General features: G+C 33.2%; 1 protein-coding gene across 1 annotated transcript; it reads right to left on the reverse strand.

Annotated features, from left to right (window-relative positions):
- Positions 1-10,449: 10,449 nt before the first annotated feature.
- LOC137406697 (baculoviral IAP repeat-containing protein 7-like) lies at positions 10,450-11,892 on the reverse strand. The gene has a single exon (XM_068093311.1). It carries the CDS (start codon positions 11,890-11,892, stop codon positions 10,450-10,452), a length of 1,443 nt encoding a protein of 480 aa, XP_067949412.1.
- Positions 11,893-12,996: the final 1,104 nt, after the last annotated feature.

The raw sequence follows: 12,996 nt of genomic DNA on the forward strand, positions 1-12,996 counted from the left end.
ATTTAGTTTTGATGCCGCATTTTTAGAAAGTATAGAGAAAAAAGGCAGCGCACCACTTCAAGAAACTCTCCACATCAATGGTAAGATTTTTTCCACATAAATCATTAATTGGTGAAATCTAGTTACAAACAGATGAACTAGTTGAAGATCGTTGTATAGAGTTTGAGTTCATGTACTTTTCAATAATCCATAATGAAATAACTATATAGAGCTATCTATGAATAGCTTTTAGATGAGCTATCTATGAATAATTAATAATAAATTTTATATGATTATAAATATGATTCATTTAAGCTTCTTTGTTAAATAAGAAATAAAATTTAAGTTCTACTCTTTTTTGCTGATGTTGGAACTGGAGTAATTTCAGATGCTGACAACACCTTTCAACAGCTGCCTACACAGTAGTGTATGTAGAACTGTATAAAATCTGGTTGGCTTGATATTTCTATATTTAAGAAAATCTAGAACTTTTACCAGTTTGGTTTTCTTAATATAGAAGCCTATTTTTATATAAATAAAAACTCACTGGAGGCTTGAGAAGTTTGAAAGCCTTAACTTATTTACAACTGATGAACAAGGCTGAGTGGCAAAACCTCTGCTATGCTGTTGGTATCAACAGTTAAATATATTTGCTAATCAAACAAGGGTTTTACAAATACATTGAATAGATAAACAAATATTTTATTCCACAAGTGAAACAATCAGAACTAACATAAAGTTGTCTTTTTTACAGCTATCTATGTGAGATTTGTCATGCATATCCTAAGATGACAGTGGCTTTTCATAGATTTCTTGAAAAGGAATCGTCTTGTCAGCGTCTTTTCATACATTTATTGTTCTGTTAACTTATGGTCATTTTGCTTGTTCAATATGTCTATTTTAGCCTTAGATCATACATAAGTGAGGTATAGCAAAGACAAATCTATTTATTTATCACATGGATTTAAAACAGACCAAGTTATAATTATTAGCCAAGTTAATGGCTTTTAATACTGATCAACATTAGGGCATTTTAATTAATTTTAATAATTTCAATTTAATTTTAACATTTAACTCATTTTTAACCAAAATGAGTTTAGTGTTTTCTAGCAGTAAGCCTGTTAATGTTCCAGATTATTTTGATTATAAAATAGATAACCTGCAGGTGGGTGTTTGATAGGCCGATTTTTGGAAACCAGTTAGAGTTTTGAACCCAAGTAATTTTTGCAACCTGGCATAAGGCACAGAACATATCCGTGTGAAATTTGGATGAAATCTGCCAAAAAACTGTGGGAATGCACAGCATTTATTAACAGACACACGCGATGACAATGTAGGATTTATTAATATAGAATGCCAAAGAACTCAGGTCTTTTATGTCTGGCTTAGCTGCAACCTCTGTTATGGTGCTAACCTTTTAAATTATCATTGAGCAAGTGGATGGCTGAAGAAGACAATTTCAAATCCAAATTTTCTAAAATAAATAAAAACAGTTGATTGAAGAAAACTTTCAAATGCTGTCACGCTATCCAAAATTATGTTGATTTTATTTCCTCAACACAATTTGTTGTCATTTTAGCTTGCATAGTTTCCACTGAAGATGGTAATGTTAAAGTGAAAGGTTTTGAAGAGCTCAATGTTGGCACTGATCTCTCAGTTGAGCAGTGCAAAGAAGGATGCTATAGGCAGCCATACTGTGGCAGGTATATATATATATCTTGTAGATTCTTAATAAATCCTTTTATGATTTATGGGAACAGAAATTATCATGATTGCTTCTTAAAGATATGCGTGGTTGTCTTACCTAATGAGAGACAATTCCTAAAATAACACAACAGCACACATAAAGAATACCTAACAGCATTTCAGAGGTTTAAATTCTGTTAAAAAGAAACATCCAACTTTGAACAATTTTCATATTTTTTTTATTTTATTTATAGTTTATCAAAATTAAAATGTGGTTTTGTAATTAGTTGATTATGCAAGTTTCATAGATGTTATTTAGAAGGGTAGATGGAACCGCTAATGCCAAATTCATCAAATCATAACTGTATTTTATAAGTTGTATAGAGCCTGCATTTTGAGTTTGCGGAGGAGTAAACATACTTGCATTTTTTAGTATTCTTGTTTTATTCTCAATATTTATTGTAAAACTGAGAGTTGATTTCTGTTAAGTCTCAACTACAATCTACTGACAAAACAGTGTATATTGTACCGGGAAAAACTGTCCGGTTTGGAAGATTGCCATCGTGTAACTGGAACCGCGGCCTCTAACTGGATCTACAAAACCAATCGCTGTGCAGGTATGCGATATAATAAGTAGAATTTGTAACTATAACTAGCAGGCGCTTAATGCGATTGCCAGAGTTGACAGGCGCTTGACAGAATGGGAAGACAATCACCAATGGTTGGCATATTTAATACTAGAATTTGAATGGTTTTAAATTTACTAAGACCTAAGAATATTTCTTCAAATGCTCAATTTTTTGTTGAAATTTTTATAAAGTTAGTCAACCATTGCAACCTTGACCTTCTGATCAAACCTAAGTAACTGTTTGACTTAATCCTGAGTATCTGGTCATCTGATCCAATAGTAAACTAATAGACTACTGAGTATTTGCCACTATTTAGAACACTCAGATGTGTTGAAGTTGTAAGTAAATTCATCAGTTAACATTTTTATGTATCCCGTGAATCAAAAATAAATGTTATATATCCATAGATTGATCTTATAATTAGTTTTACTGATATAAACCAGTCATAGATGTATGCTTTACTATGTAGCAAAGAGTCTTACAAAGGTATCTTTGCTAATATAGAAAGTTGGCTCCTCTGTTGATAGTATTTACATAGCAATCTGATATGAAATCATTTGCATTAATTATTATTAAAAGTACTCATATACGTTAATATATGATATTAATACTAATATATATTACTATTAATATACATGTATATTACTATTAATATATTATGACTCCAAATGTATTATGACTAGTACATTTAGGTAATCGTAATATTGACTAGTTGATTTAAGAACATCTGAGCACTGACTAGATTTTGTGAGGAATAAACTTTCTTAGAAATTGAACATAAAGCAATCAGCAAATACTGATAATAGGTAAATAATTAGCAACATTGGATAAGTAAGCAATTAGCAAATACATATAGATAATTAGTAACATTGGATAAGTAAGCAATTAGCAAATACATTTAGATAATTAGCAACACTGTATAAGTAAGCAATTAGCAAATACATTTAGATAATTAGCAACACTGTATAAGTAAGCAATTAGCAAATACATATAGATAACTAGCAACATTGGATAAGTAAGCAATTAGCAAATACATATAGATAATTAGTAACATTGGATAAGTAAGCAATTAGCAAATACATATAGATAATTAGCAACACTGTATAAGTAAGCAATTAGCAAATACATATAGATAATTAGCAACATTGGATAAGTAAGCAATTAGCAAATACATATAGATAATTAGTAACATTGGATAAGTAAGCAATTAGCAAATACATATAGATAATTAGCAACACTGTATAAGTAAGCAATTAGCAAATACATATAGATAATTAGCAACATTGGATAAGTAAGCAATTAGCAAATACATATAGATAATTAGTAACATTGGATAAGTAAGCAATTAGCAAATACATTAAAATAATTAGCAACACTGGATAAGTAGGTAATTAGCAAATACATGTATATATAGATAATTAGCAAATTTTGATGATAAAGTGCTTAGCAACATACAGTAGTTAGGCAATTAGCAAATAAAGGTGTGTAAATACTTAGCAACTATTGGATAGGTAAACAATAAACAACATCAGATAGCCAAATAGTGTGCAACTACAAATTGCTAAGCAATTAGCAACTACAAACAAGTAAACAAAGATCAGCTATGGGTAGGGAAGTCAGTTTGGGTCAGTAAGTAATTAGAAAGCATGGATCGACAAGAAACTAGCAACTGCAAATATGTGATGCAATTAGCAATTATAGATGGATATCTAACAGCTGTAAGTAAGGAATTAATCAGCAAATACAAAAAGTTATTGGCAATTATAAACTGACAAGCAATTGACATCTGTAGATGGGTAAATAATTGGCAGCAACAGTTAAATTATTAACATATAAATTATATTAGTTAAATATATAATTTAAAATCTTAAACTACTTGTATAACTAGATTTGAGCGGCTGGTAAAACAATCATGGTACAGATTTGAAGCAAGTTCTTTGCGCCATACAGGGCAGACAGAAGGATGCAGTGGTGACGAAGAGTGTCAGCTTGCAAACAGCAACTCTGTATGTGATGTAGAGAACAATATATGTCACTGTGGAATCGTTCAGGTTGGGTTTGATGGTAGATGTGGAACTGGAGCTAAGGCCGGGTGTCCGGGTGAGTCAATGTGAATTTTTTTATACATTACAGCATAAATTACGTACTTTATGACGCTAATCGCTTATAAAAATATATTTAATCAACTGTTTGTTAAACCTACTATGCTCGCAGACTTGTGAAATATTGTCAGGTGTAGTAAGTGTGCACACAATTGTTCTACGATGCAGCAGGTTGGTCGAGTTGGACAGATGATAGGGTGCCTGGATGAGAAGCGGAATATCTGGGTTAGACTCCTGTTCGAAGCAATCTTTTTTTCTTAATATTCATAGTGTGGCTTTGGACATACGGACAGACACGGCTCTTATTATAGTAAAGATTATATAAAGATACATAAATTTTATCAAAAGAATAGATATTATTTTAGTTTTAAGTAACAGTTGAGGTGACTCGAGATTAATAGAATGGTTATTATTGTTATAGGTTAATTTACTCAAAATTTCAGATTCAATTGGCTGCGTCATTATTAGATTGGACTTCGTCATTTACAAAAAAGCGTTAAGCCAATATTAATATTCTAAAATTGGTTAATAGAGATACTATTATTTTGTTCATGTATTTGGCTTCAGTCAGCATTTTCCGATAAGGTTTATGTTAAAACTAACAGCAAGGGGCCAATATGATGAGTAATAAGTCATAAAGGTTTAAATAGCCAATGAGCAATTTTGTTTATTCTTTCTCTATTACAAGGCTTATGCCAATAGCGAACTTATTGTAGTCTTTATATCTTAGACACTGTGACAGACTCCAGTCGCACAACAGCTTATGACATGAGTACACTGAGGCAGCACAGCACAAGTGAGAGCAAGTCGACCACATCTCATCAGCCAATCACAGAGTTTGATTTAACCTACACACCGCAGGATATAACCACCACACCTGTTCCGACCAGTAGGAAGGCTTTTCCTATTAACTGATCAAAGTTATTGAGTTCATAGAGTGTGATAAACTTAAGGTAGAATGAGGCGTGAAAAGACAACTCCCTCGCCTGACCTTGAAACAAGTTTGGCTAGGCAACGTTGGTAGGAAAGTTGACAAAAGTGTCACAATTAATAAGACCGAATGATGATAAATGAGTAGACAACTCCTTATTCATCTAGTTTTGTAAATAATTTGAACGATAAGTTCAATGAAAAGTTCAATGATGTCTGAGATTGCAAACTGCATTAATTAAAATGGTATTATAATTTTAAACACATATTTTCAAGCAGTAATCACTCGATAATATTGATAATAATTGATATAATAATGTATAAATATAATTATATGATACCAATGATATACAGCCCCCCTGAGGGGCTGTATATCATTGATGATACATAATATCCATAAATAACATTAACATGATATAATATAATATCATATTAATAATAAATAAATAATAATATGTATTATATGAATTATAAATTAATGTTAAATAAATTTTTGATAAATTAGTATGATAAGTAATATTAATAATATTGATGTAGTAGAAGCGATAACGAATTTATTCAACTGGTTGAACTAGATAAGAATCATATACGAATGGTACCAATGATCACATGATCAGAGATTCACAGTCTGTAGAGTGACTGATTCTCACCTAAAAATCATCTGCCCGCTTGCTCATTTCCCGATACAAGCAGATTCTGGAATTTCTTGCTCGTTAGAATGATAACTAATGCACAGACAATGTGTTTATGTTTGGAGTTGTTTTATGAGCAGAGTAAGATTTTTAAAAAATTGATACAGTGATAAACTCAGTTGATGAACTTACTATGTTGCGGCGCTTTTACCAAGCTAGACTCCTTCATAGACCTCATCATCATGCCGGTTCTTATAGATGTTATTTACCAATTTATTTTTCTTTACGGAGTATGTATGTTAGCAATTTATACATTTTATAGAAAATGTTTGTGCGTATAAAACTTTGAGGGGAGCCGCTACTGGAACCAGTAAAGTTGTAGAACTGCCAATTATTGAGGTAAGCTTTCAATATCATTCTCAGTCAAAATTGAAAGCATTGTTGGCTAATCTCTTTCACCTTTTTCTAATTCTTAAATGAAAATTTGAAACTAATGTTAATAATTATGCATTTTTCTCATTTGATGTCTTTTAAGCTTTTTTAGACACTTCTTTAAAATACTATGCGCAACACCTAAAACAAATCTTCATTACAACTACGCTATGAATGTTAATGAATTCATAAATTTGCGGCTGATTAACAAAAGGGTTCTTTCTGCAGTTAGTTTGTCACGGCACAAGTATAATAATTGAAACACCTCTACATTTTACATTTGGGCATTGACCGTGACCTGTTATGGCTGTCATATTGGCCATGCTCAACCTGCCTGTGTCTGACATCTTATCAATGTTCAACTTGTTCATGCCTGTCATGTCTTCTGATAAGAAATAATTGCTGGCTGTTATTATTAGACAATATTGTTTATTTTCTCAGACCTGTAACGAGCAACAGGAATTTAAAGAGATGATTTGATGTTCATCATACATATGCTGTGTTATATACATCTAGATCTGTAAAGAGCCTGTTTGTCTTAACAAATGGCAATAAGCAAAGCAATTAGCAGATGCTGATAGGCAGATAGTAAATAATTTTCAAAAACCAGCAATCAGCAAATACTTGTAAATAATTAGCAAATTTAGATACATGTAAGTAAGCAATCGGCAAATACTGGTAGATAAGTAGCAAGTTGGCATGGGTAGGCAATTACCAAATACGAATGGATACTTTGCGACTTTGGAATAGCAAGCAATTAGCAAATACAGCTGTTTGAATATTTAGCAATAGGTATGCATAGGGAAGCAATTTCCAACTTTGGACAGGTAAACAATCGAAAACTGCAGGTAGCTAAATAGTGTGTAACTACAAGTTGATAAGCAATCAGCAACTATAAGCTACTAAGCAATTAGCAAACCATAAATTATTTAGCAATTAATAATTAGTAAATCGTTTACGGTGAGATACATGTATTATCTGAACTACTTGTGTTCCCAGTCAGCAATGTAAGGGAAGATAATCTCCAATAGATTCAAATTCCTAATTTGAATTGCTGTAAATTAGCAGGTGCTCCCTGTATGATGATTGTTTAGGTAATGACGCTTAACAGCTTGGCTGAGTGTCAGAGACGATGTAATGATATATCAGAGTGTAAGGCAGTCAACTATCGTTCTGGAACTGGCAGATGTGAGCTCCTCTACAAGTTTGTAACAGAGCTTGCTGACTGTCATGTGCTGGCTGGGGACAAGTGCGCGTATGATTGGCTGTACAGATACAAGGACTGCGTTCACGGTGAGTTACAGAAACCAGAAAACTCACGCTAAAGAGTTTAATTGGACAACAAAATAGATACCAAATTTGTTTTTATAGTGAGGCAAATAATTTTAACCATTAACTTATTAGCAGGTTTTTTTTGCACAAACTTTTTGTGCAAAAAGTTCACAACTTCAAATGTCTACCATTTTTTTGTAGCCAAAAAATGATTCTCGACGTTCATGCATCTTTGTAAAAGGTTCAAATAAACTTGCGTTAGCTTTATGTAAAGTTAAGATTAAAATTTCCAATTAAACTTTCATACAGTTACTGAGAACAGCATGTTATAGCTTTTAAAGCAGTTTTTAAAATATTAGATAAAGTTTTTGTCTGCATCAAAAACTCGAAATAAGATCTTTCTATGCATCTCTCTTTCCTTTTTGATCATAGCCCGAGTATTAATGCTGAATTTAGGTGCTTTCTAGCATGTTCTCCTTAGTGTCCATGTATGGAATTGTGCAGAGCTACAGGAGGTTTTTCTCTTGATGTTCATTTTTAGAAGAATGGTTCGTACAAAGAATCCTTTAAAAATAGAAACAGTGTTATTTGTACATATAATTTCTGCACGCTATTTTCGGTTAGTATTTGATTCAGCATTTTCCAATTGCTGTTTTTATCAATCATTGTTGTTATTAACTATCATAATAAAATGTAATTTAAGATACGATAGTTTTGATTTAGTTAATTTATAACTAAAAGTATATGTAAAAATATGATGATTAAACTTTCAAAGTAAATAACATCAAAAATGGAACCATAACCTTTCAAATTAATAGCATTGAACAAACAGCTAATGACTACTAATAGTTAACAAACAGTTAATAACTACTAACAGTTAACAAAGGTTAACAGCTCTTGAAAATCTGCCCACCGGTTTATGGGCACCTCCAATTCACTTGCACAAAATATCGTAAAGAGATAAAATCTCCTTAATCATATATGGTAGTTTATGACATATTTCAACTAAATAGAACTGTCCATGCATGTTTATGTCACGCTCTACAAATCTGAACTTTGTACGAAACATAAAACCCAAATACAAAATAGTTAGAAAGAAAGTAACATGTGCACACAAGGTCAGTCATGGAAAGTCGATGCAGGACGTATGATGGAACTGAGTCTAGATAAGACTCAGCACTTTACTATCCATGTAAAGGCAGAAAACACCGACGGTTTCCATAAAACTATATGCATAACTCAAATTTGTAGCAGCAAATGGCTGTGATCCAAAATATTCTTGCCTCTCATGGGCTAATGCTATAAATAAAGTCGATGACTATTTGTCAAACAGTTTGTCTGTAAAGAGACAAAGAAGACTATTTCTGGTATCAAAGACAGGTTTATCTATGCAGTGAGCTCGACTGAATTTTCCTTGACTGGCTCTGATGGCATCTCAAATGTATAAAGGATATTCATCTGTTACATATTAAAGATTTGAAATATTTCCAATTAAATTTGTTTAGGTACAAGACTGTGTTTATCTCAGGGCTGAAAAAACTTGCTAATTTAAAAATCATAATAAAAAAAGGGTAATAATGCAACGACTTTGGGTTATATAATTTATTTGTTCATGTGTACTTGTTTACATCCTTTGTGTTTATCTCTATTCCTTGACCTCTTGTCTCACGTACACTATCTCCTTATTGTACAGATGGTGCAGAGTTGGAGTTGTGCGCACATTGAGTTACCGTGTGATAAGTATTTGAATAGACATTCGCATGTTGCGGATTAACTCTTTAATTCGCAATATTGCTACGATATTGTGTAAAAAAACGATAAAAAATTATTTGCTGGAGGCCATGGAGGCTCACTACTGTCTTGTCAATTCGAAATAGAAATGACTGAAGAGCGAAAATAGTGTAAATAACATAAAGCTTGCATGTCATTTTCTTGCGCATCATTCACGAGAGCCATTTTCATATTTTACAAACATGGTACATTCGATAAAAATTAGCAAGTAACAAAATTCGCGTGACTTGAAAGTTTTGCTGTTTCTATCTTGCAGCTGGCATAATTTGGAACACAGTAAAACAGCAACACAGTAACGCAATAACGCAGTAACACAATAACACAGTAATACAATAACACAGTAACACAATAACACAGTAACACAGTAACACAATAACACAGCAACACAGTAACACAATAACACAGCAACACAGCAACACAGTAACACAGCAACACAGTAACACAGGAAACATTGCGCCAGTAATATTACTCACTACACTATCTCATGTTACCAGGTCTCTTCCTATTTTTTATCTATTTTTAATCTATTTAATCTATCATCTAATTTTTTTATATTGTCTTTTTTCTTTTCGCTTTTCTATTGCTTACACAACACTCTTCACTCTGTTCAAGTTTTTTTTTTCTACACTAAGCACTTTAGTTCTAATGACATTATTTTTACAGAAACAAGAAACCCGGCGTGTTCAAGACGTCTCCTGCTTCTACAAGGTAGATGAAAGATGGAAGACCTCTGTAATCTTTCTCTTATTTGCCTGTGCCTGTGAGTCTCCGAAGGTTCTTAACAAGATATTAATTAAACTATCATCTTGAGATGTAACAGGATTTTTATGTTATTCTATTTAAAACATAAATAATTTGTTTTTTAGTTGTATGAATATATACTGAATATACTAAACTAGTAAATATAGTGTTTGTTTGTTGTCCTCTCTTTGTTATATTGACGCAACACTGAAGCTCCAAATTGACATTAGAATTCTTAGTAACATTAGTATATTCTCAAACAAATACTTTTAAGAGTGCCACGACTTTCGCACCACAATTATGAAATGGGCATGTCACAATTTCCGAGTTTTTGAGTTTTTCCGTTATTTCCTTTGCGCACTTGTCACAAAAGACCATGTGTCCACACGGTGTAGTCACATGCGAAGCTAGCTTTTGTTCATTTTTTTGAAGCTCACAAGGCCTACAAAATGCAGGGTTAGTAGATGGCCTTTTACTAAGGGGCTGTTCTGCAAGCTCTCTTCCTTGTTCATCTGAATTGGCTGCTTCTTCTAGGCCCTTTAATTTTCTCACCATTGCATTGACTGCCTCTACACAGGTTTCCATATTCTTAAACGCACTGTAATCATTCTGTTCGAATGCATCTATTACCGCGTCTAAGGATAGTTTCCTGTTCAGGCAAGCTTCAAATTGTTCAAAAGCACTGTTTACCTCCGAGCTGTCTGTCTGACTGTCCGGCTGCGCCACCTTTGTACGTTCTTCATACATTCTCCGGTTCATTTTTTTTAATGTTGGTGTACACTTTTGGACAGTGTTAACAAACCTCTTTCCTTTGAACTCAAGCATGTGTGGACATTCGGGGTACCAACGAGCGTGTTCCACATATGGATTATCACGTTCTATCCAACTCTCTATTACAATATGGCAGCTAAAACATTTAACGGCATCGTTTGATCCTATGTAAACGAAACCCGCTTTACACAGTCTTTCATATCGCTGCTTGTTCTGATGGGGCCAAATCATTTTGTTAGTCGTTTGGTTATAGAAGGATTTCTTTCGAACTGTCTCATCGGAATACGTCCTTTGAAAAGCCAATTTTTCATTATCGCCTGCAGCGTTAATGCCAATATCAGACAAGTCTTCGGGCATCGACCCTCCAGTAACAATTAGTTTCGCTATTTTATTTAGGTCTAGATCAGTGACCGGTTTCACAGGTACATTGCTAGAGTTCATCGCACGAATGAATTTACAAAATCCAAAGGCTATGTTGTGCTCAAGGAGAGGTCTGTCACCTTCCATCCATGTGTGGAGAATGCCTTGGCAAAAAGCGCAATGCACTTTGTCACTTTCACCCAAAAAATAAAAACCTGCCGCCGCCATGTCGTTACCGGTTAGGTTCGGGACATCCGCATGCGGCCAGTTGGCTAAAAATGTTTTCCTTCGATTTTTCTCATCGGCCATCAATGAGAGTCGCTCAGCTTTAGTTAGTTCCATAATACCGGGAATATATTCTTGAACAGGGAGCGCTTCTAACCTTTCTTGGTAGTCGCATGAGAGATAGATGTTGTGTGTATCAGGATAGGTACATGTGACATAAGCCCAGAAGTCAGTGTTTGCTACTAGCAATTGGTTCATCACAGATGGCGGAGGAGATAGCAAACTACGTAACTCATCTTCAGAGATTAAGTCGTTCATATTGAAAGAGTATCCTTGGTTCATATTTCCAGCAGCTGTTTAAATGTGCGAGCTAATAAATCTATACCGCTACCTACATGCGTAAGCGCGTGACTTACTGTCGCCTTTCAAATGTTAATAGCTGTAGCGGCTGGTACTTGTTCTGCTCTATGTTGGTGGGCCAGCCACTGAAGTAGCTGCTCGCAATGTTTGCTATGCAATTTTCTTACCTAACAATCCCTAAGTTAGGAATTCAAATTATTTGTGATATCCATTTGCTCTAGTTTGATAATTCTGCGCATAAACAGCGCATATATATCTCATGTATCTTTAAAACCTGTTTGTTACAGATTAAAGGACGATCATTTTTTTTATATTTCTATTAGATTATTTGTCAAGAGAAGGTAGCAGCATAGTTAGTAGCAGCTCTAGGTTGAATAAAATCTTCTGCAATTTGTAGCATCTGGTTGTGCTAATAGTGTGCATAAAAGTTTGCTATAAAAATTTGAAAAACTAAACATCTGGCAGTGCAAGCTTTTTATCCTTGTAGGATTTGTCGTTTAGATTTTTTATGTTGAGTTTTCTATATAAAAATAATTTGATATAGTTTACGAAGAAAAGTTTGTCGCACCTCAGCTCATGGAAGCTCTTAGATGCAGGTTAGTAGTAGCATTTGTAGTAGCTACTTGACTAGGACTATCAAAAGCAGTTGCATTTCTGAATGAAGATTCATATTCTTAGTGCGATTGAAAGAAGGAATTATGTCTTCATTTAGATAATTGAAAAGAATGCTCCATGTATGTGTGTTCTTTGGACAGTAGAAATAGCTACATTGGTGCAAGAAACAAAGATGATGTCAATGTAAGTGTCGAACCAGTTCACTGTTTTCAGCAGTTTCAATCAACAATATACATATATACTTGAACCAGATATATAAATGTTTTCTGAATTTAAGCATATATACAAATGACATTAAACTTGGATCATATATACAAATGACATTAAACTTGGAACATATATACAAATGATATTAAACTTGGAACATGTATACAAATGACATTAAACTTGGAACATATATACAAATGATATTAAACTTGGAACATAATTATATACAAATGATATTAAACTTGGAACATATATACAAATGAT

The sequence above is a fragment of the Watersipora subatra genome, chromosome 10 (assembly GCF_963576615.1).
Source record: "Watersipora subatra chromosome 10, tzWatSuba1.1, whole genome shotgun sequence".
NCBI classification, from domain to species: Eukaryota; Metazoa; Bryozoa; class Gymnolaemata; order Cheilostomatida; family Watersiporidae; genus Watersipora; species Watersipora subatra.

Bases quoted from the DNA above. Each gene is read 5' to 3' on its own strand.
- LOC137406697 (XM_068093311.1), bottom strand. From the start codon at position 11,892: ATGAACCAAGGATACTCTTTCAATATGAACGACTTAATCTCTGAAGAT.